This window comes from Kluyveromyces marxianus, chromosome 8 (assembly GCF_001417885.1).
Source record: "Kluyveromyces marxianus DMKU3-1042 DNA, complete genome, chromosome 8".
Taxonomy (NCBI): domain Eukaryota; kingdom Fungi; phylum Ascomycota; class Saccharomycetes; order Saccharomycetales; family Saccharomycetaceae; genus Kluyveromyces; species Kluyveromyces marxianus.
The window spans coordinates 394096-417794 of record NC_036032.1 but is presented as its reverse complement, the minus strand read 5'-3'; the positions used below and the strand labels follow the sequence as shown (position 1 = coordinate 417794).

Sequence of the window (23699 nt, the reverse complement as noted above, 5' to 3'; positions counted from 1 at the left end):
TTTCAATTGTGCTCATCACCTCTTATTTTATTATTATTATTATTATCTTCTTTCTTTCTTTGAACTAGTGTTGTTTGTGCCAGGACAATAACGGCTGTAAAATCGATGCAATTGCCGAATTCCAAAAGCAGTCTTCCCAAGTCTTCAGAGGAAATTGATAATCCTTCGAATTTTAATGATCAGCGACCAAACTTACACACGAACCAAGGCACATCTTTACCCGTTAGCCCATCGTTGTTTTCTACCGTTGAATTGACGTCGCAGTCAAAAATGGAGGAAAATAACCGTAATTTTGAAGGAGATGCAACGCATTTCTCATCTTTCCAGGAAAACACAACCTTAAACATCAACATGAATGTGAGTGGGTCGTCGACGTCTGGCATGCCAGCAGATGTCAATGCTATCCACAATATGTTCACGTTGTTTCCGGGCTACCAGCTCTATGGGAACGACCATGCTGTCAATTACCCCATATCACAGGCTGAGCCAGCAAGGCAAATGATAGATACTAAGCCTAGTTTTGATATTTCGCAGGCATTTGAGGTGGCTCCTCCTGGATCTGGCTCAGGTTCAGCTTCCCACACAGGGCCAGCGTCTGAATATTACGGTTTAGGTGTAGGTGTAGGTGTTGGTGTGAAAATCGAGCCAGCGGAGTTTCAGTGTCATGACAACACCAATGCTAATGCTAATTACAATGCTAATGCCGATGCCAATGCCAATGCCAATGCCATTGCCAATAACAGCTTTTTCTCCGGTTCCACTGAATTTCCACCACAATATGAGACGGGACCGTCAAGAACTACCAACAAAACCATACCGACACCGCCATGTTCGAAACAAACAGCATTGCTGCAACGCAATCCGTCATCAAACCCCAGGTCCAAATCATGGTCGGGCCGCGCGACCAAAGAAAGATCAGGTGCCAACTCGAACTCGTCAGTGCTGCCGTTGGACAATTTACCGTATTTCAAATATGTGAAACAGGCACAGTTGTCACAGCAACCTGACGTGGTGAAACAGCAAATCGAAAACAAGTTCCAGTGGCTGCCCCTCTCTGAGATGACAGAGGCGAGAAAGGATGCTATTGTCGACGCCTTACGGAAAAAAGGTGTTAGCACGGATACGGCATTCGAAGTGTTTGAATCACTAAACCAAAGCAATATATCAGCAAAATTAGAGTTGTTGGCATTGGAGCTTGGACCCTATTATGCAATGCGTGAGGGTACCATGAAGGAGTTCGCTTTGCTAAATGAAAAAGATTTAGAAGGGCTTAACTCGTACATATGGCTCAAGCAACATATTAAAAGAACAGATGAGCAGTTGAAGACTTTCCCCCGCTGTATCATCGCGGACTCTGTTTCCTGTACAGAAAACCCTTCTTTTGTTGTTCAAGTTCGCACTTCTTCTGGTTACAACGACTTCACAAAAGAACTCTTGAATTCTGATGATATTAACTTACTCAAACTCAGGCACATGGTGCTTTTAAGAGAGAGCGACGATAGAAGAAGGAAAAATCGTTACTATCAATTCACGGAAAACAAATTGAAACGGCCGCTAAACAACTTTATGATTTATAGATCAGCAGTCATTAAATCTCTCTCTATTCTTCGAGTAATAAATCTGGCCACCAAACTTGTCAAGGAAACCAACAGCGTGTTCCAAAATTGGAATGAAAAACAGTGTATTGCAGCAATTAAAATGGTAATACAGCTGAGAGGTAATTCGGACCTTAAAGACCGTATTAAGCTTCCAGAACAAACTGTCAATTATATATCGCAGATAATTGACAAAACCTTATACGAATATCCAATGGCAAATTCTGCCGGCCAATATGCTGTAGCAAATACACACCAACCAAAAGAACCCATATACTCAAATAACACTGTGCTATCGCATGTGGTAACAGAGATGTGGAAAACTGAAGGAGAGGAGATAAAGAAAAGATTTGCGGCATTCTCGAAAGTGGAGAAAGCCCATCATAACTCGGTCTTTCCAAAGTATAAGTTCATACCAGTGAAAAAAGTTTGCTTGGATGACAACTTCGAATGAGATAGACCGTTCACATATTCTCCTTCTTGAAAACGTAAGTGTATTGGTCTCTTTCAAATGGAAAAGAGTATTTTGTTATTCTCAAAAACCACCTTTACACTGAATATTATGATATAATACCTAACTTCAGGTTGTTCGCATGTTGGCAGCAACCAAAAAAATGTGATATTTCGGAATACGCTTAACTGCCAGATGCAAAACGATCTGCAATATTCTATACAATGTCAAGGTGACAATAACAAACAAAGACACGAATTATGTTTTCTTCCATTTGTTCTTTTTATTTTATGGCATGTCTCTGTCTTTATTTTGATCCTTTACAAAAAAGAAAAAGATGTGTTTTCACACAAGTTTATGATCTTCAGCGTGAATAGGGACAGCACTGTTATTGACTAATCTTAGCTATCTCTAGCAACTGTTCTTAATTTCTGCTTATATGTTTTACGAAGAATAAAACCGAATTATTAAAAAACGTTTTAATTCGGACCTGTTTTTCTCAATTATAATAATGCTTTTGATGTGTGTAATTTTTGAAATTGTTTATTTCAAACACGAGAGTTTATTACCTCCAGTGAAACTATGTTATATATTACTGATAATGTACAAATACTAGTATTTATTGCAAATGCTAAAACAAAGATTCTTTGCCTATGCCTCTATCTATTAATGACTTGAAACAGAAGGAGAACGAGCAAATTTTGTTATGAATGAAGGAAAGGAAGTTCTCGAAAAATCAGTCTACTGGTTGATAAGTCTGTTCAGTTATGGAGGGATTACCTATTGACGTAAACGTTCGGAATGGTACTTGGTTTCCTTGACCAATTTTATAGCAACTTCTTCTAATTTGGTGATTTCTTCACCTCTTTCAAACACAATATATTCGTTATTTTCATCCAACTTAGCCTTAACTTCGTAGTCGTTGATGATAGATTGAGCAACCTCCAAAACCTTCTCAACATCTAAATCGAACAGTTTTGATAATTTGGAAATGGAGATCTTGGTGTAGAATCTCTTGTAAGTGAAGATGTAAGTCTTCAAAGTTTCAATTTGAACCTTTTCACTTAACTGGTTAATGATATCATCAGTTTTACTCAACAAAGACCAAACGGAAATTTTTCTTAGGTATTCGATTGATTGTAGGTAGTCACCCTTTTGCATTGACTTAGCAGCGTATAGGATGTGATCTCTGAGGGTTTCTGGAGGGCCGTGGAAGATAGCCTTTTCTGAACTTTCTAAGATACGGCGGATAGATTTTTGGAAGACTGGAATTCTTTGGACCTTGATACCACTGTAGTAAGCAGCCATGTGAGGAACATCAAGCAACAAAGAACAAGTCATGTAGACGGTGTCAATCAAATCCAAGTTGATGTGTTGGTGGAATGGAATACACAATTGTTCAACAGGGGCGCCCTGCACAACATTGCTGTTCGCACTAGCTCTTTGTAGACTTTGTTGACCCAAGATTTCTCTTAGGTGTGGATTGATACATAGACCGTTCAAAACCTGGTGACATTCATTAATTAAGCCAGCCTTGAATGCAGCCAAACCTAGTTGGATAACACATCTATTGTACAAGATTTGCAAGCTGGCATCAGAGCCAGAAATGGACTTAGTTATATCTGATGATAGCATTAGTTTCTTTGCTTCTTCGTAATCCTTGTTTAGACCAATGTAGTAAGTCTTGTACAAGGTACCCTTTTGGTAACCAGTAAAGTTGTTACTCTTTTGTTTGATCAATAAGTCGGACAATTCTGAAATGACGTTAAAGGTGTAATCTTCGTTAGCAACATCGGATTCCTTCAAGAAGATGAAGCTAGATTCGGAGGCAGAAGTATTATCACGGATATGCTTCCAAGCAACAGTTTCCATGATGGAGATGAGCTTGCTTGATTTGTAGTAGATGTGTTCTAGTCTTCTGATGAAGACACGAGACAAGACTCTGTCGCGGTGTTCCTCTGGGGTGACACGTTCGAAGTACAATTGAGCTCTGATGATCAAGTTGTACATAGATTGTTCGTCCTTCAAACGTTCCATGTATTCACTAGAACGGGTGTCGATGTTCAACAAGGATTTGGTGAATTCATCGTCCAATCTTTCAACCATTGAGAAGATGGAACCCAAGATTTCCTTCACACCATTTTCGTTAGCCTCTGGCTCATCTTCAATGAAGTCGTTTCTAGGAGCGAATTCGGTAACTTGGTAGTGATCGACTTCCTTTTCCAGTAGGTCCAATAGGCCATCCAAGTTTTCCTTGGAAGCTTTCCATTGATCCAATGGTTGGTATGACAAGGAAACAGATGCGTCGAATCTGATAGGAATTAAGTTCAAGTAAGTGCAAATTTTCTCGTATGGAGTGCTTGCGACCTTCAAAAGCTCTTCAGTGGTTCTGATTTGTGCTTGGTGGTCGGTGTTCTTCTTACCTCTGGAGTCAATTATGATGTTCAAGGTCTTGAAGAAGTCCATCTCAGAGATGTTGCTTGCCATAGAAGCCAAATCTAGTTTCTTGTTGGTGCTCAAAGAGAATGGAGTAGCAGAAACTTCTCTGGAGTCTGCTTCATTGTTCAAGACTGGCTCCTTGTCGAAGCTTTCTGGAGACTCTCTGTAAGCCTTCAAGGATTCCTCGTTTTCTCTAACCAACTTCTTCACTCTTTGTCTTGTAGTGTTGTAGGCTCTTGCAACGGCCTTGTTCTTGATCTCATCCTGGGATGTGGCAGACACAGCATCTTCGAATCTGGCCAATGTCTTCACGTAGATGTTAGGAGTACCGTAATTCTGCTGCTGAGCTCTTGTGTATAATTTCAAAACAGATTCCAAATAGTTCAATAGTGATTCCCAGTCTTGCTGAGCCTCAGCTCCATCGATCTTCTGGTAAATAGACTTCATTTCATCCAACAATTTCTCCTTGGCTGATTTCACAACCTTCTTACCATCCTCCTCATCAGAAGAGTCCTCATCAGAAGAGTAATTCGTAGACTTCAAAAACTTGTTCACGCCAGAAGCACCACCTTTTCTGAACTCAGGCTTCTTGAACCAGTCTGGACCATATGGCTTGCTATCGGAATCGTTATCCTCATCATTGTCTGAACTGTCAGACGAATCATTGAAAAAGGAGTCGTCAGATAACTCTTCATCGCTGCTAGAGGACAATAAGTCTTCCTCGCTTTGAGATAACAAGTCTTCTTCTTCTCCCGACGACGTCGAGTCGTACTCATATGTCTTTAGAAAAAAACGAGACATCTTGATGCTGGTTTAGTGTGGTGTTAATACCGCGAACTTCCCTTATAGAGCCAAACCTTGCAAAAGATCAACTTGTTCCAAACAACAATAATCAATTGCCATCCAACCACTATAAAACAAAACGATACTATATAACAAATGCAAAACTACGCTGTTGCCAACTAAAAATCAAAACTTGGTAACTTTTCAGTGAGATGAGCATGCACTGAGTGAAAATTTGTGAAAATTTTCCAGATCACTGGAGACGGGTTGGAGTGCGGGTAACATTGAAATGTTTTTTTTTTTTTGTCATTTTTTTTTTTTTGTCATTTTTCTCTTTCGGCTGTATCTGAGCAGTAACGGCCGAACAGGCAAAAGGGCAGCGTAAATGCCATCAATGGATGTTTCAATGGTGGAGAGGTCCTGACTTTATTCTAATGATAATGTTAAAGGTAATTTTTTAATATAGCTACGAAAGTCAAATAGATACGGCTAAAGAAAGAGAAAATGAAATTGATTTTGTGGGTTTTATGATTTTATGATTTTAATTTTTGTTTCTAGTATTTGCTAATGCTGTTGCACTGACTGAAGCAGTGGACCTGTAGATCGGTGGGTATCGATGTTATGGGAAATTACGAGGAGTCGTAAATAAAAATAAAAAAAAAAAAAAGAGAGAGAGCCAACAATTTTGTTTCATATCGAACTTGTCATGTGTAGTGAGTGAATAAGTAAGTAAGTAACTCTTCTTGTTATTTGATTTAATTTTTTTTTTATTTTTAGACTCAGTTGGAACTGAAGTTACAGTCTAGAGAGTACTTCAAGTCACGGTCGGAGGTCCAGACACCCCAGTGCTTTTCGACATCGGAAGTACCGGAGGTGTTTGGCTTCCAGTCCTCGTCAAAGGCTTCGAAAACAGCGACGTTGATACCCCAGCCTCTCATAGCGCAGATACCTTCAGCCCAGAATTGCTTAGCGTTGTCCAAGGTTGGGTAGGAGCTTTCGTAGTTGGTACCGTCGGTTGGCCAGCCGGTCTCACCAACCCAGAAAGTAATGTCGGTGGAGCCCTTGGCAGATTGGATGGTTTGCAAAGCTTGCATGATATCATCGAAGAACGAGTAAGAAGAGTTCTCCATGGTTTGACCTTGCCAGTAAGAGAAGGCGTTGGCCATCACAAAGTCAGAGGCTTGGATAGCTGGAGCAGAACCACCGTCAACCAAAACGTTCCATGAGTCCACAGTACCAACTTGCTTGTCACCGAACGAGTTACCGTCGGAACCCTTGATGTCCTTGACGTAGTCCCTGATCTCATTGATGGCATTGGCCAAGTCAGAAGCAGAAAGATCGTCACGGTACAAAGCTTCGGAACCAACCAAAAAGGCCTCGATGGTAGAGGTCTTTAGATTTGGCAAGTATTGAGACAAAGCAGCCTTTTCCTCAGCGAAATGGCTGGCATCCGTTGGCCAAACACCCAAGAAGATCGTGAACCCAGCTTCTTCAGCAGCTGGACCCAAGTTTTGCAAAGTGTTACAGTCAGAAGCAGCATACACCTTAACCTTGCTGGTGTAAGCCTTCAAAGTCTGGAAGTCTGAAAGATAATCGTCCTTTTCCTTACATGTACCATCATTCTTCTTCACACCAAGGTTGAACGCAAGATCACCAATAGCTGCAACTGAAGAAGCGGCTGCCAACAAAGTGGCACTAACGAGTGTAGAGTAACGCATGCTAAAATAGTCTTAGTTTACGCTGGCTTGTATTCCTTTAATACAAATGATTCACTCAAGTCTTAACCCAAGATCAACACATACATATAAAATCTTTAGTACTCTACCAACTTTTCCCATTTTCCTTTTATATACTATACTCGCTCACATGTTCAATTTTGCCAAATTTTTTTCCATTTCGGCTGTTTCACTGTTTCACCAGTGCCCGAGCTGCGACAATTCTCAGCGCCGGTGCTAAAAATAGTCGCGAATGCTGGAAAATGAAAATGAAAATGAAAATGAAAACAAAAACAAAGTGGAAGAAGAAGAAAGAACGGGAATTCGGGATTGTGGTTTTGGGTTTTTCTGTGTTCCGGGTAATACAGTGGAATTAGTGTCACGTGGACGGTAATGGTAATGGTATAACAACTATATATATATATATATATATATATATAAACCTTATATTATACAGGATAAGACAGAGCACTTAGTACGTGGACAGTAGCGATAGGGCGATCATGCAGGCGTCTTCAGTACGTATTTGGCCCTGTGGAGTGGCGCCCGGTAGTAGAAGCTCTCCGTCGAAGAACTGGAAGGCACCGGTTGCGCCCTCGAATTGGTCCTGGCACGAGACAAAACTCTTCTTGATGGTGTCCCACTTGCCGAACACGGCTAGTAGGTTTGCGGGCCCCGTTTTGGAGGGGTCTTCGTGTTCTATCTCTTGTTGCGATGGGCGCACGACTTTCTCGATTGCTGGGATCTTGGATTGCACTTTTACGTTCTTTTTAATTTTGTCGTCGAAGTAGTAGTCGCCGCTGTTGATCCAGACGGTTTGTGTGTAGCCCTGAGGGAACGGCGATTTAGTGAAGAGGTCTGCGAAGGATTTGGCGATTCTGACGTGGTATCCGAAAGAGGCCTTTGCGCCTACGAAATCGCCGTATGCTTCTTCTGGGGACACGACCTTGTTTTCTACTGTGTCGACTGTGACTCTGACATTTACGGGCACGAGCTGGCCCTTTAGCTCAAGGTTTTGGCCCTTGCCGATGTTGATGTATTTAGTCTGGTCGAATGATTTCTTTGATTTTCCGCGCTCACCGGGCTTGCTCATTCTTATGGCAAGGCCCTCTCTGTATCTGCCGTCGTTCTCGGCGTAATACCGCATGAAGGGCAACGACGAAATTCTGGGTAACTGCTGGGCGTACTTGAAGTACTTCATGTATTGCTTCTTGAAAACGCTGTTGACCAAGTATGGCGGTGTCACGAAGAACTGGAGCAACGATGCAATTAGCATTGGTTTTGAAAGTCTGCTTTTGTCCTGGTCATGGCCTTTGCCCTGGCCCTTGTTTTCGCTCTCAGTTTCCGTTTGTTCCTCTTTTAGGTCCGAGTCGTCAAACTTAATCTTGGAACCCTTCTTCTGATCGCGGTCCTTCTTTTGGTCCGGTGTAGCATCCGTTTCTGCTTCCAAGATCACAATCTCCGCAACGTTGAACAAACATGCGCTTCTGGCAACCTGATATACTGCATAGGTGATCTGTTCTAGGTTCTTGCAGTTGTCTAGTATTGTGGTTGGTATACATATAGAGTAATCCACAGTTTTGGAAGATACTTTGACCACCTTCTTCGCTCTTCTGGCAGGAACTCTGCTCTCTTTCCTTTCAACATCCAATGCCTTCTTAGCTTTCTTAGCCTTCTGGTTGTTTTTGGCAGCAGCTTGCGAGCTGGTTCTTTTCTTGGTACTCATGGCTAGTCTCCTTCCCCCAATGCTCTCGTGTGCCTTGATCAATACAGTGTGCTCTTCTGTGTTCCTTTCTATCTTTTCAAGTTCGAGCAGTACCGATGCGATGCGATGAGCTAGACTGCCAATATATTTTATATATCCAATGCCCAGGGCCTGTTCTCTTCTTTTTTTTTTTTTTTGGAAAATTTTCCCAGTACAATAAGTATAATGTCCACGTGACTTCATTTGTGTCACCTTTATGTGTCACAGCCCAAAGGCTCCTAACTAAGTACCGACCGGTCCGTGTGTAGATGATGGAGAAATCCACAGGGGAAAGAGTCAATGGAGTCCTCCATGGTCACAAAAGGACAGTTGGTATCTGGACTTGAACGGGAAGGCAGACTGCTAAAATTATATATGTAAAAAAATAGAAAGAAAAACGTAGCTTTACATCCTAACTGATAGGGATCATCGATTAATTCGACTAAACTGAAATGTGGGCGTTCGCTTGACCTTGAGGAAATTGAAATTGAAACAGTTGTAGTGTGTACTGGTTATATTTTTATTGTGTTTGTTTTTTTTTGTTTTTTGTTTTAACATTAATATTTTCTCTGATTCCAGGGTTCACTCTTCATCTTCGTCCTCGTCATCCGGAAGGTTCTTTCTGTCCTTCAATGCTTCTTTAATGTTATAATGTTTTTTCCTCATTTCCTCGAACCTCCGATGTCTAGCAGCAGCATCGTCTTCTTCCGTTTTTTCTTCACCAGATTCCTCATCCTGGTCCCCATCATTGTCTGCATTTTCATTATTCAATAGAGTAACAGGTTCCTTCTCGTCCTTTAGTTCTACTTCAGGGGCCCCTAGCGTGAAACCTCCCAAGTCGTCTTCATCGTCGTCGACTCTATAATACTCACCGGCGGGATCGACGGCACCTTGATAAGGAGTCTTTGGCTCGTCGATATGAATATCGCCAAACTCCTGTTTTGTAATCTCGTTCTCTTCTAAGTTCTTCTTATTCCACTTTAAAGTCTCCGGGTGCTGTTCATCAAGCTTCATAGAAAGTACATCTCTTGGAATTCCATGGTTATGGTGCGTCAATTTGCTGTTGGAAGTCAGCTTGGCATTCAGCTCAGTATTCTTCAAAACTTGTTTTCTGAACTGGCTAATCGATTCAGGCTCGCTAGTCGGACTCTGGTCATCTGGAATTGCGTTCTTTAAGATTCCTCCCATGATTGTAATGATAAAAGCCTTGATTGATAATACTTAAAAAAGGGGTTTCTCGAAAGCTTCAAATAGCAAATGTCTGTTGATCTCAAGCTCCAATAAAACTTATCTTGGATGATGTATAGTTGCAGCTCTGTCAACCTTAACCTGAAGATGTTTTTCCAAATGTTTACGTGTATCAAGCTCTCTTTTACAAGTTTCTCATTCTCCATTGCCAGTTTTTAAATCTTCTTTCCATTTTAAGTTTCCCTTCTTTTTTTTCTTTAAATCACCGTGATCAATAAATAAGAATGGAAAGCCGAAATTCAGGAAGCCATGCAAATAAACAGTGAGAGTAGCCTTCAGATGGACTCTTTTCCTTGATTTGAATGTTGGGAAAGTTGGTCTCTGAGTAGTTTTCCAGTTTTAACTATCTATCTAAAGAAATAATCCCACTTAAAGGCTTTAGAACTTACTTTCTTCTTAAAATGCTGGGGTTTTTTAGCATATATTTTTATGTCATGGCATATTTCACATTTAAAACTCAAAGTGTGAATTCCAGTGTTGAAAAAATGAAACAACCATATTAGATTCCGCTCATATGGGTTCTAATCGAAGCTTTCAGAGCCAGCTTGAAAGGAGCAGACAATTCATTTCCTAGTAAGAGGTTGTTATTGTATGCTCTAGTATCCTAGTTTTTCGCTATTTTGCTATTTTTGTTGGTCTTTATATAATTTGTAAAAATATATATGATGCACGCGAGTACGAAGGAGCATTTGGACACTGTGAGTGACTTACTCCCTTAGTAGATCTTCTTCTTTTCATCGATCGATAATTGTCCAGCACCGGTGTTTCCTACTAATAGCAAACCACCGATAATACTTAAGTTTTGGTAGAACTCGTACTTCAAGAAATCTCTCTTGCTAGAACCGTGGAACCAGTAGTTGTTGACGGTAATATTGTAGAAAGCGAGGATCAATCCCAAACTTATGGATGCGAACTTCGTCTTGTACCCAATGGCGATGCACACAGTACCTGCTAAGGTCAAGATGACTGTCAACCAGCTCTTGGTGAATGTAAATGTAATGAAAAGCAAAACCATCAAAATTCTCCCTGCTAGCAACAAATAGTTCTTAAACTTCCCATCCTTGCTGTCTAACTCAGGCAACATTCCAAAAGTGGCTCTGTTTGTGACAATGCTGTCCCCAAATGCAATTAGCAAACCTCCAATGACACTGATGTTTCTCAAGACAAAAGAGGATCCAGTGAACAGACCATATACCAAACCCTGTAGCACAACAGTACAGATCAATGCAGTGGTAGCATACACGGTTTGTTTCCTCAAGATCAACAATGTAGCCCCAATCATCATTGACACCACAACGCAGAACAAGAAAAAGACCACGAAGTAATATGGGAAATGTCTGTAATTCCATAAATAAAAGACTTGGTCCGACCATTGTGCCATGATTCTGAACGAATCTTCGTAAAATGTAGCCACAATGAAGAATCTAGCAATGGTTGGAGTGTATGGCTTCAACTTCATCACCAAAGGGTGATCAGTTAAGTTCTCCACCTTTTTGGAAAACTGCTCAAATATCCTTCCATACTTCACCTTCGCCGACTCGTTATTGGCATGTGGTGACACGCCATACACAGGATTCTGAAATCCTGGCTGTGAGTTTGGAAATCCGCCCAAGTTGTTTCCCCTGAATGACATGTGTGCTCAATTCCAATTACTTCTCAATTATACCCAAACCAATAATCCTTTGAGCAAAAACTATAAATCGCACTAGAACAGAAACACACGGCAACTCAATTGCTTCAAACGTTCCTTCAAGTACTAGCTTTGTGATAGAGAAAGCTTCGACAGATTTGCTATAAAGAGTTTCTAACAACTGTTCAAAATATAGCGCTCTATAAACTGGACTCGTTTCGGTTGATCTGGTGTTTTACAGATTTGGTCCTTTTTTTTTTCTCTGCTAATTTTTTCAGAAAAATCAAAAAAATAAACTCTAAATTCGTATTAAGTAGTACTATATATAATTCTTGTTGTACGATCTGGGGCTAACCTCACAAACTGAAATAACAGTTGTTCAGTAGTTCTGTGTAATATGAAGTTCACAACACGCTTGTAACTCAATTATAGGTAAACTAATACATATTCCTATTAAAGGTCTTGGTTTGTTTTAATAAAACCTTCTAATATTGAACTTGTGTATGTTTTTAATTCACCCATTTTAAGGTAAAAAGACAGCGGACACATTAACAATATTCTTCATCCAACAACTTGTTGGAACTGAAAATGTTAGCACGTTCGTCTTTAAAGTTCAAGACGAAGAAAGCTTGTAAAAAGTTTATATTATTTCTCTTAGTATTCTATGCTAGTCTACTTATAGGTAGTATGAAACAACAGAAGCTGGTAGCTTACCGGCGTCGGATAGAGCCTTAGCGGCTTCAGCCAAAATGTTCTTAGCATCAGCAGCGTTGTTCTTGATCTTTTCGGCAACATCAACTAATTGTTGGTCATCCAATGAGTCCACAATCAAACCTGTTTGTTCTTCGATGGTAGCAGACTTGTCTGCGTCACCAAAGTATTCAGCTTCCTTTGGAGCGTTACGGATAGCTCTCTTGTTCTTCTTCTTAGCAGCCTTAGCAGCTTCCTTAGCCTTCTTCTTGTCGGCCTTAGCAGCTTCAGCATTAGCAGCTTCAGCTTCAGCCTTTGCCTTAGCCTCAGCTTCAGCCTTTGCCTTAGCCTCAGCTTCAGCTCTGGCTCCAGCTTCTCTCTCCCACTTCTTTCTTTCCTTTTCTTTCTTCTCTTCCTCCTTGAACTTCTTGATACGTGGGTCTTCGTTCATAGCTCTTTCAACAAGCTTGACTAGACGAGCGTTATCAGCAGTCTTCTTCTTGTCTCTTGCAGCCTTATTCTTTCTTTCGATGTAACGCTTGTGATCTCTGTTAGAGGAGTCATCTGGAACTTCTTCATCAAGGAATTCGAAGGTTCTCCAGGAGTCGAATCTGTGCCAGAAAGAGTAGAATTTCTCGACGTCTTCCTTAGATGTGTTCATATCTCCCAAAGATGGAATGTCCTTCTTCTTAGAGAAACGAGCTTCTGATTCAAAGACTGGAGCCCAAGCTTCGAAGAAGTCGTAATCGGTACCCTTCTTTGGTGGAGCAACGTCGGCAACGAAGTCACAAGAGTCGTATTGAGCTCTCTTGTTAGAGTCGGTAAGAGTTTCAAATGCCTTTTGGATGATCTTGAAGAAACCATCTTGTTCCAAACCAGCACCGGAGGCAGATTTCTTATCAGGGTGGTGCTTTAGCACTTGCTTTCTGTGTGCCTTGATGATTTGTTGTTCAGTAGCTCTGTAACGCAACTTCGATAGACCCATGGCAGCATATAGGTCTGCAGTCTTCCAATCTCTTGGGTCGTGGGTCAATAGACTTTCGTCAGCTAATTCATCGTCAAACAACAATTCGTCTGGATCCACATTGGATTCTTCAACGTTCTTGACGTTCTTTTCAGCTTCAATCTTTTCAAATTCAGACCATGTGTGGTTTCTTAGGGTTCTTTGAGCATGGTGTAGGAAGAATTTACCAACAGGTTCGATTGGACGTCTAACAGCTGGTGATAGCTTAGCACCAGATTCAACAGTGGCGCCAACTGGTCCAGATAGAGATGGGAGTTCAAACATATCGATTTATAATGTTACTTGATAGGTTTTTGGTGGTTTTCTAGGAGACAGAATAAGCACTTAAGACACTCTTTTGTTGAGAAGATTATTATTCTTCTGGAGCAGAGCAGAACCTGAAATAACAAAATATTTTTCACAATGTGCGATGAGGTCGTGCAAAAAAAAAAAAAAAGAACAAAGGACATCAAAACGTATAAGATGATAACCAGTCTAAGGTGCAGGAACGTCCATACGTTATTATTACCCAGGCAAGACTCAAAAATTCGAGTGCCCTAATCATCGGTATAATGACAATGTACATAAACTAAACTAAACTCGTTCTTGTAAGTAAAAAAATCCTAACTATCTTCAATAATTGTTCTTTTATAACGATGATCAAGGAAAATGCTATCATCTATTTCAATAAGACCTGTCTCAGCTTTATAGACAGTCCACTGATCTACTATTTCTTCTAAAATTTCGGGGAGATCTTCTGATAAGTCTGTAGTTTCACCAGGATCACTTTCAATGTTATATAGAAGCCATTTTCCAGTTCCATAAGGTGGAGGAATATAGACACCTTTGTACGGACCTTGGCGAATAGCACGCTGTCCAAAAAGCTCCCAACCAGTCACGATGGTATCGTCATAGATTTTCTCAGATTCTTTATTTAGAAATGGTATCCATGATAGACCCTTTGGCTTGTACACCTGACGACCCTGGAAACTAGTTCCTGGATGGGGAATTTTTGCAAGTTCAAGAATTGTGGGTAAGATGTCCATGACAGTGATAAACTGATCTATAATTTGACTTTTGTCCCATTTTTTGGTCAGTTGCGGAGCATGGAGAATCAAAGGGCAGTTAATTCCGCCTTCTGTGGCCCACATTTTATACATGTAATTTGGAGCTGTCGCAGCCTGAGCCCATAAATCACCATAGTACACGAAACTATTGGATTTTCCAATGTTATCAAAATCATTGTTATAGCCTTTGGTCATAACTTCCTTGAAAGTTTTCCCTCCAAAGGGCAAAGCTTCCATCATCATTCCTTCGGCGCCATTGTCTGACATGAAGAAAATTACTGTGTTTTCATACTCCCCAGTTTCCTTCAAGTGCTCGATGACTCTTCCAATGTTTTTATCCAGCTCATCGACCATAGCAGCGTAGATTTCCATTGTTTTACTACTATAAGCTTTTTCATCGTCATTGAGCTCATCCCAGGTCTTGTCATTCTTAGTTTCGACTAAATGTGCCACTGCTCCCGGAGGAACAACACCCAATTCTTTTGCCCTTGCCAGTCTTTGCTTTCTTAATGCCAGTGGACCGCCATCATATTTCCCCTTATACTTTTCAATTGTCTCCGAAGGAGCTTGAAGCGGCCAATGTGGGGCCGTGTATGTGAGGGCACCAAAAAATGGACGACCATCCCTCGCTTCTTCGTCTCTAAGGTACTGCAGAAACTTGTCAGTAAAGTACTTCGTCGAGTAGAAGTCGTCGGGAAAATTGTGGTGATCTATACGTTCACCATTTTCTTGGTATATCCAAGGAAGCACCAGCTCGCTATCTAGCTGACATTTAAAATGATTACCAGCACCAGGAAGTAATGTAAAGCTTTTCTCAAAACCTCGATCACTTGGCCAATATGGCTTCTCTAATCCCAAATGCCATTTCCCCGAAATTAAAGTGTAGAACTCTGGATGGAGGATCTCTGGAAGTGCAGCAACACGTGAATTGAGATATCCTTCGTATCCAGGCTTCCCTTTAAACATATCTGGATACCTCCGATTGAACTCCGCCATTTGACCAAGCCCGGCTAAATGATTATCTGTTCCGCTTAAAAGCATTGATCTTGTCGGAGAGCAGGCTGCTGCTGTATGAAACCCAGTAAACCGGAAACCATCCTTGGTGAGGGAATCAAGATTTGGGGTCTCTATTTCTCCACCAAAGCTTCCTATATCGGTAAACCCTAAGTCATCGGCAACAATGACAAGAAAGTTGGGCTTTTTGTTTCCTGGTTTTTTTGTCATTCCCAATAAATTCAGGAACAACTGGATTCTTTTGTATTCAAACTCAAAGCCAGCCAACTAATATTCTCTCATATCAACTTGTATTGTATTCTATTATTGCAGTATTTCTACAATGTACTTTTATACTTACACCCATACAGTGACCAAATGAGTTGCCGGCCGTTTCCTTGACACATCTTGCAGACAATCAGAGACACAGATCTGGTTTCTATTCCCAAAAAAAAAACCTACAATCTTGGATAATAAGGTAAATTTCAACTAGGTTGCATAACCGGATCTTATTCTTAGTAATAGATATTGGTAGTAGGCACTAATTCAACAATGTAATAGGAATCTACTCTAGATGACAAATTTTGTAGTGTCTCCAAATATAGATTTGCAACATTTTCTGTCAACATTTGTGATTTCACGTGATGTATAAAAATGACAGAGGTTTATCCAAGTGCAAGTGGTTGGGTGCACTAGTTACACATGGGAAAGTTAAACCAAAATAAGAATATAAGATATGTTTATTCCTTTCTCTTCTCTTTCTCTTTTCTGCCAATTGTGCTTGAATAGGCAATACTCGCCGGTAATCGAATAGTGACTCACGTTATCCACGTGATCCCTATGATTCTTTTACTGAATGAAAGCACTTAAAGGAAGAATAAAAAAAAAAAATAAAAGTTGGACCCTTTCATTCTTCTGTATCGTACGAGAGGCTACGATCGGGATCTATTATCATCTAGACCAATATTGAAACCTGAAATCTCTATGGAAACATGGGATCTAAAACTATAACGACAAGTACCTTTAATGAAGGACCTTCGCAGTCTGATTTTGTTAATGAAAATGTTATTGAATTAACTGATGCAGAGCATCGCAAACCCCGAAAGAATGTGGACATAAAGGACATGTTCAATAGTACAGAGCTAGAGCCTATCAAAAGTTTTGAGGGTTTAGAAGAGGATTCTGATTATGATGACGACGGGTTTACGTATGCTGAAGGTGGTCTGGAGGCTTGGATAGTAGTTTTGGGATCATTTCTTGGGATTTTACCGACATGGGGGTTATACTTCTCTGCTGGTGTGATTCAATCTTATGTTTCCGAACACCAGTTGAAGGATGACTCTACATCATCTGTGTCATGGATTTTCTCTATATCTAGTTGTTTACTATTGGGAACCAGTGTATTCAGTGGGATGTACTTTGATCGTTATGGAGCAAGAAAGCCATTAGTCATTGGAACGGTAATGACAGTGGGAGGTGTACTTGCGGTGGCCCAATGCACGAAGGTATGGCAGTTTATTTTAGCTTTGAGTATTTGCGTTGGTACTGGCTCGGGAATAACATCCAGTCCTTTGCTTGGTTGCGTATGCCATTACTTTTATAAAAGAAGAGCATTTGCAACAGCCGTGGCCATTAACGGTGGTAGTATTGGCGGTGTGGTTTTCCCGCTATTTCTTGAACATTCCTTCAAAAATTTAGGTTTCATTTGGTCAATGAGGATTATGGCGTTGATTTGTGGTGTGTGTTTGACCCTTTCCATCTTTTTGATCAAAGAAGACCCTACTAAGAGGGCGCCTGTCGAACCTAAAAATGAAGATATCTCATTTGCGAAAAATCTACTATTAAATATTAGGGATTCATTTGATTACATGTCATTAATATCAGATTATAAATACCTCTTTTGTGTGTTTGCTTCTTGCCTGGCTGAAGTATCTACTGGTGCTGTCCTAACTTATATCCCATCATACTGCACCACGGTCGGATATTCCGAAAATACTTCTTTTCTTGTAATTACTGTTTTAAACACATTAAGCATCGCAGGCGGTTATCTGTTCAGTTTTTTGGCTGACAAAATCATGGGGAGGTTCAATGTCATGATAATGATCAATTTCTTCCTAGGTATTGTTCCACTAATATTCTGGTTGCCCTTTGGAAATAAAGGAAAGTCAATCATGTATGGGTTTTCAGCCGTATATGGTCTATTTTATGGTTCGTTGATCAACCTTGCCCCTGTTTGCTGCGGTCAAATTTCGAGAACAGACGAGTTCGGAAAAAGGTACGCCACTATGTACTGCATTGTCGGTCTTTCGTTTTTGGTAGCCTTACCGGTTTCGGGTGTGATAATCGGCAAAGGAACGCTTGAAAGTTACAAAAACTTCATAATATTTGTTTCCATATTGTCTATGCTATCCGGTTCATTGTATTGCCTGAGTAAATGCTTCGCGGTGAAGCAGAAACTAAGCAAACTACCCAGAAAAGAAACCTCCAATACAACTCTTTCTTCAACTTTCAAAATAATCACGAAGAGATTCTAGATTAAGTGAAGACCCCTACAATTTTTACGACTCTTAAACAATATTTTGCACATTAATTATCTTGTAATATAATCTCTTCTATTCACAATATTATAGTATTCTCATTTTTTTATCGTCACATTCACATATATAGATCTATATATATACATACAGAAATTGCATAGTCAATAAGCGCCCGCTTTTCCATCTCAATTCAAACTGTGATATGGACTGTAATTCAGAGGGCAATAATATCAATTGAACAATGCTCACGTCCTTTGCCTTTTACCTCGTTGAGAATCAGACGTCTGCTGATCTTCAACACCGCATGCTACCTGGCTGACAATAGCATCGTTTTGTGGTAGATTCAAGCCCCCTCTATCTCTTTTCAAACGAGAATCGAGTGAATTCTGTATTGGTGGCAGAGTTGGTAACTTTTCGGGTTCCAAACTTCTGTAGTACATCTCTGAGTATATCGTTTCAGTGGATGTTTCATCATCACCAGATACATTTATACTTTCTTCCAAATACCACCCATAAGGGTCATTTTCATCCATATTAGATGTTATGTATTCTCATAATTCTGCCTCTTGATAGCATTGAGGTATTTTGATTCCCAAATGAGTCGTTCCAACGTAATATATTGCTTGTATTTCACCTATATTTTATAATCTATATTCAACACCTGGAAACACTTCTATTTCTAATGGATTTTCTTTTCTTTTCATTTTAGCAGATCTTCACGATATAGAAGAGGGAGAAATCTTAGGATAAATGGACAAAAATCTTAACAACAGCGAGTGAGTCAGATGGTTGAGACAATATGCTCTTAAGTGTATCAAATTTATCAAATTACGTAGAATGCATTTGCTGTAAAAATATTATGTACAAATGTCGTTTATCTTTGCAGAGAAACGTGCCACAGAATACAATATCCTTTGATTATAGTGGCTTACCGTGTAAGTATTCGCTCCATGTACGAACTTCTTTTGGAACAACAACGTCTTTAGATTCCAACACCATTAGCTTTTCCTTAAGCTTTAAGTTGAGTGACTTTGCGAAAAGCATGGCAGTTTGAGGTTCATTGAATAACGGTAGAGCGAAATCAATAGCGTTTCTTCTCATTGCGTAATCAACGTCTTCCAAGGTTTCCGCTCTCTTTGCAGCAAGGTTAAAGACTGCACTTATATCCTTTGCCTGGAAAAGTTCACGCAACTTTCTCTTGTCATTTTTAGGGAATTCAATCAAGTCGACCTTGGCGTCTTTAGAATATGATTCTAGATATTTCTTGGTTTCTTCATTGGTGGCATACAACTTGTAACCTAATGGTGCAATGTATTTTACCACTTCACCCAAATAGTTCTTAGACAAATCACCGCCGAAAAGGATACCACTAGGTGGCAATGGAACGTTGAAATTCATGGTACTTTGAATAGCAGTCCAGTAACTTTCCAGGGCGTTCTTTCCGAAAGATGCAACTTCACCTGTTGATGCCATTTCCACACCCAAATAAGGATCTGCTCCAGCAAGTCTAGTAAACGAGAATTGTGGTACTTTAGTAGCCACATAATCGTACTTTTTGTCCATCAAATTGGTTGGTTCAGGTACATGTTTGTTCAAAAATGCTTGTACAGCAATTTCAATGAAATTGATACCTAATACCTTGGAAACGAATGGGAATGATCTAGAGGCTCTGATATTACATTCAATAACCTTCAAAGATGTACCTGCATCTCTGTCATCTTTGATAATTTGCATATTGAAAGGTCCGGTAATGTTCCATGCCTTTGCTACTTTATCGGCAATATCTTTTAATCTGTCCTTGATATCTTGGGACAAATTCTGTGGAGGCAACACCAAAGTTGCATCACCGGAATGCACACCTGCATTTTCCACGTGTTCAGAAATAGCATGAACAATTACTTTACCGTTGTGAGCAACAGCATCAACATCAATTTCTTGAGCCCCTTCGATAAATTTAGACATCACAACTGGGTGATCTGGAGAAACATCAGAAGCGGACGTTAGTTTAACCTCAAGTTCATGTTCACCTTCCACAACACTCATAGCTGCACCGGATAAAACGTAAGAAGGACGGATCAACACAGGGTATCCAACCTGGTTTGCGAAAGTCTTGGCGTCTTCAACAGACGTAAGTTCGCTCCATTCAGGCTGATTAACTCCAATAGAATCCAAAATTGTGGAGAACTTGTGTCTGTTTTCCGCATTATCAATGTCCTCTGGAGAAGTTCCTAAAATGGATGCACCGTTATGTAGCAATTTGAGAGCAATATTTTGTGGTAATTGACCACCAACTGAAATAACACACCCTTCTGAGTTTTCTAGTTCGTAAATATCCATAACTCTTTCGAAGGAGAGTTCTTCGAAATATAGTCTGTCAACTTCATCAAAGTCTGTAGATACCGTTTCAGGGTTATAGTTGATCATGATTGTCTTCTTACCTTCCTTTCTTAAAGCTTTAGTAGTATTGACGGCACACCAATCAAATTCGACACTAGAACCAATTCTGTAGACACCTGAACCCAAGACCAAAACCCCATTATCGGTAAATGTGATGTCGCTCTTAGTGGCATTATAAGTCGTGTACAAATAGTTGGTCTGAGCTGGGAATTCTGCAGCCAAAGTATCAATTCTCTTAACAAATGGAACGATACCAAACGACTTTCTATATTTTCTGACTTCCAATTCGTTTGTCTTGTTTGTGCTGTTTTTGTTTAAACACAAAGCAATTTGGGCGTCCGAGAAACCTAGCTTTTTAGCATCTTGTAGCAAATCTTTGTCCAACGAATGCAAATCATTAACTTCCTCCAAATCCTTGTACATATCAACGATGTTCATACATTTGTACAAGAACCATGAGTCGATTTTGGTCAATTCATGGACTCTTTCAACGGTATAACCTTCGTGAATAAGCGCTTGCCCAACAGCTAGCCATCTTCTGTCAGTAGGTTCACTCAAGGCATCGTCCAAATCGTCAAACTCATCAGAACCTTGGAAACCAATGAAGGATGGATCAATCTCTCTGATGGCCTTTTGGAAAGCTTCTTCGAAATTCCTACCAATAGCCATGACTTCACCCACAGATTTCATAGAGGAACCAACATTTCTGTTAACGTGCTGAAATTTGGATAGATCCCAACGCGGAATCTTGGCGACGATGTAATCCAAGGAGGGCTCGAAGTTTGCTACTGTCGTTTTTGTAATTGGGTTAGGTAGTTCGGGCAAAGTGTATCCTAAGGCGATCTTTGCCGCAGTGTAGGCCAATGGGTAACCAGTGGCCTTTGAGGCCAATGCAGAGGAACGGGATAGACGAGCGTTAACCTCAATGACTCTGTAATCTAAGCTGTCTGGGCTCAAAGCGTATTGAACGTTACATTCACCAATGACACCCAAATGTCTAATAATTTTGATAGCTGCGCTTCTCAACATGTGGAACTCTTCATCGGATAAAGTTTGAGAGGGGGCAAAGACAATGGAATCACCGGTATGAATACCCAATGGGTCGAAATTCTCCATGTTACATACCGTGATACAGTTTCCAACACGATCTCTAACCACTTCGTATTCGATTTCCTTCCAACCCTTTAGCGATTTTTCGACCAAAATTTGTGGAGCCAAGGAAAGCGATTGAGACGCTAATTGCTTCATTTCTTGCGCATTATTAGCGAAACCAGACCCCAAACCACCAAGGGCATATGCCGATCTGACGATCACAGGGAACCCCACCGTTTCAGCTGCTTCCAAAGCCGCATCTATAGTGTCACATGCAATAGACTCCGCAATTGGAATATCGATTTCTTTCAAAGCCTGTGCGAAAAGGTCTCTGTCTTCCGAAGTTTCCAACGTCTTGATTGGGGTACCCAACACTTTAACGTTGTATTTAGCTAGCACGCCCGCCTTATCGAGAGCAACACCGCAATTTAGACCCGTTTGACCACCAAAAGTCAACAAAATCGCATCCGGTCTTTCGCGCTCGATAATGTACGTAATATACTCAGGAGTCACTGGGAGATAGTAAATCTCGTCAGCTAGCGAATGCGACGTCTGGTTCGTGGCAATGTTGGGGTTCACCAAAATTGTCTTCTTGTTAGCTTCCTTCAACGCCTTGATAGCCTGAGACCCTGAATAGTCAAATTCTCCGGCCTGTCCGATGGAAAGTCCACCAGACCCAATAATAAGCACAGAATCAACACCTTCCACCAATTGTGGGCTGTATTCCTCTGTATTAAACGCCGATAGCGTCGGTTCGATGGATGAATAAATCCCAGTTGACATTATACTTTCACTTGCGATATCACTTTCTATATACCTAATTCAACTTCACACTGCTGCTTTCGGGGAAAACTAAAACTGGCTGTATGTATTCAAGCTGGATTGGATTGGACCTATTCACTACCAAAGAACCACTAAGCTTATATATATAAATATACATACCTACACACAAAACTTTCAGGCGATGAGTCAAAGAAATGCTGCTACACTTTATTTTGCCTATAGTCTGCTATGGTAATTTGATTTTTTTTTTTCTTCAGTTTTATCTAAAAAAAAAAAAAAGTGCTGATACTCTCTACACTCTGTAGAGTGCTGAAAAAACCAAGTCTAGTCTAGCGCGATGAATCATCGCCCTACCGTTTCTTTTTGAACACAACCTGTCACCACAGGCTCTAGTGATGTAACGATTGTGCCATACTGACGAAATCGTCTGGTACAGGCCAGGAAACAGACTTATTCGAGCAGACTCGAGCAGAAACGAACAGGCATGGAAAAATATGTATGGAAAGGACGACTCAGGGATCAACAGTTCTGAAATCTGGGGAAGAAACAGACTCACCCATCTATATATGTCCAGTCAGCATGGAGCATATGCCGTTATCTCGACTGTTCTTGCACTTAGGGTGAATTAGATTCGGAGCTGGCAGAGGCGAGTGCGCTTGCTTCCGTTAAGTGCAGGACCGAGCGATGGATGTGGCCGGGTACCCGGCGAGGAAAAAATTTGAAAAAAAAAAAAAAAATTTTTTGAAAAAGAGCGTGCAAAACCACGTGATCTTACTGATCACGTGGTTTGACGGTTGGTCCGCCAACTCCGGTAAAGATGAAAGAACAAAGACCAGGTCCGAGCCTCGAGGGTGGGGGTGGTAGCCCTTTGTGTGTGTGTGGCCCTGCATTGGGTGGGTCCTTTCCACTTTCACACCATCCCACGTCAGCATTAGCGGTTAAATGCACTCGAATATCGAACGGCTTGTTCTCGGATCCGATGCCCTCGCAGCAGGGTAATTGATTGTACGCTAAAATTCCCAGGGTAAAACAAGTAGTAAACACCAAGTACCGCTTCTACACTGATCATCAAAGAGAAAAAAGAAGGATTAAAAAAAAAAAAAAAACCGATTTAGGCGAAGCTCTCTCCGCCCTTTGACCCGGAGCTTAGGCAAGGTTCAGGCAATGGCAATGGGTGAGAGACTGTACCAGATAGTCCGGAGTCCGATTTGCAAGACTCTCTCTTCTCCTTCTGCCAGTACAAACAAACACCAGTGACGTTAGTGCGATTCCTTTGGCCCCCACACTGGCACTGTTGCAGCGGCAGTAGAATGGAATACCTTCTTGATCACTAAGTAACTAAGTGGGCAGTAGTAGCAGTAGTAGTCACTTCGTCTAGCTTCACGCCTTTTCGCGACAAACGCCTGAAAATAATAAACATCTCTATCTATTTACCTAGAATAATTGTGTAGAACGGACCGCAGTGAACGTCAAATGACGGGTCGTTTTATGGGCTGGAGAATAGTGTCTTTTTCCTAGAGTTGAGCAAGAAA

The 23699-nt window shown here is 40.7% G+C and overlaps 10 protein-coding genes across 10 annotated transcripts; 2 read left to right on the top strand and 8 right to left on the bottom strand.

Moving 5' to 3' along the window:
- Positions 1-105: 105 nt before the first annotated feature.
- Positions 106-2049, top strand: KLMA_80187 (uncharacterized protein; the record flags this gene model as incomplete). Its single annotated transcript, XM_022821930.1, has 1 exon — positions 106-2049. One exon carries the CDS (start codon positions 106-108, stop codon positions 2047-2049), a length of 1944 nt encoding a protein of 647 aa, XP_022678241.1.
- A 777-nt stretch (positions 2050-2826) lies between these two features.
- Positions 2827-5286, bottom strand: NIP1 (translation initiation factor eIF3 core subunit c; the record flags this gene model as incomplete). The annotated part of the gene is made up of 1 exon (XM_022821928.1): positions 2827-5286. The coding sequence occupies one exon, from the start codon at positions 5284-5286 to the stop codon at positions 2827-2829; it is 2460 nt and encodes an 819-aa protein (XP_022678240.1).
- A 761-nt stretch (positions 5287-6047) lies between these two features.
- BGL2 (glucan 1,3-beta-glucosidase) lies at positions 6048-6986 on the bottom strand (the record flags this gene model as incomplete). The annotated part of the gene is made up of 1 exon (XM_022821927.1): positions 6048-6986. One exon carries the CDS (start codon positions 6984-6986, stop codon positions 6048-6050), a length of 939 nt encoding a protein of 312 aa, XP_022678239.1.
- Positions 6987-7455: 469 nt separating this feature from the next.
- KLMA_80184 (RNA methyltransferase) lies at positions 7456-8931 on the bottom strand (the record flags this gene model as incomplete). The annotated part of the gene is made up of 1 exon (XM_022821926.1): positions 7456-8931. The coding sequence occupies one exon, from the start codon at positions 8929-8931 to the stop codon at positions 7456-7458; it is 1476 nt and encodes a 491-aa protein (XP_022678238.1).
- Positions 8932-9309: 378 nt separating this feature from the next.
- GLC8 (PP1-complex regulatory subunit GLC8) lies at positions 9310-9915 on the bottom strand (the record flags this gene model as incomplete). The annotated part of the gene is made up of 1 exon (XM_022821925.1): positions 9310-9915. One exon carries the CDS (start codon positions 9913-9915, stop codon positions 9310-9312), a length of 606 nt encoding a protein of 201 aa, XP_022678237.1.
- Positions 9916-10690: 775 nt separating this feature from the next.
- ERV29 lies at positions 10691-11608 on the bottom strand (the record flags this gene model as incomplete). Its single annotated transcript, XM_022821924.1, has 1 exon — positions 10691-11608. The coding sequence occupies one exon, from the start codon at positions 11606-11608 to the stop codon at positions 10691-10693; it is 918 nt and encodes a 305-aa protein (XP_022678236.1).
- A 673-nt stretch (positions 11609-12281) lies between these two features.
- ZUO1 (zuotin) lies at positions 12282-13583 on the bottom strand (the record flags this gene model as incomplete). Its single annotated transcript, XM_022821923.1, has 1 exon — positions 12282-13583. The coding sequence occupies one exon, from the start codon at positions 13581-13583 to the stop codon at positions 12282-12284; it is 1302 nt and encodes a 433-aa protein (XP_022678235.1).
- Positions 13584-13921: 338 nt separating this feature from the next.
- On the bottom strand, positions 13922-15589 carry KLMA_80180 (arylsulfatase; the record flags this gene model as incomplete). Its single annotated transcript, XM_022821922.1, has 1 exon — positions 13922-15589. The coding sequence occupies one exon, from the start codon at positions 15587-15589 to the stop codon at positions 13922-13924; it is 1668 nt and encodes a 555-aa protein (XP_022678234.1).
- Positions 15590-16350: 761 nt separating this feature from the next.
- On the top strand, positions 16351-17892 carry MCH4 (MCT family MFS transporter; the record flags this gene model as incomplete). Its single annotated transcript, XM_022821921.1, has 1 exon — positions 16351-17892. The coding sequence occupies one exon, from the start codon at positions 16351-16353 to the stop codon at positions 17890-17892; it is 1542 nt and encodes a 513-aa protein (XP_022678233.1).
- A 921-nt stretch (positions 17893-18813) lies between these two features.
- On the bottom strand, positions 18814-22167 carry CPA2 (carbamoyl-phosphate synthase (glutamine-hydrolyzing) CPA2; the record flags this gene model as incomplete). Its single annotated transcript, XM_022821920.1, has 1 exon — positions 18814-22167. One exon carries the CDS (start codon positions 22165-22167, stop codon positions 18814-18816), a length of 3354 nt encoding a protein of 1117 aa, XP_022678232.1.
- Between the last annotated feature and the right edge of the window lie 1532 nt (positions 22168-23699).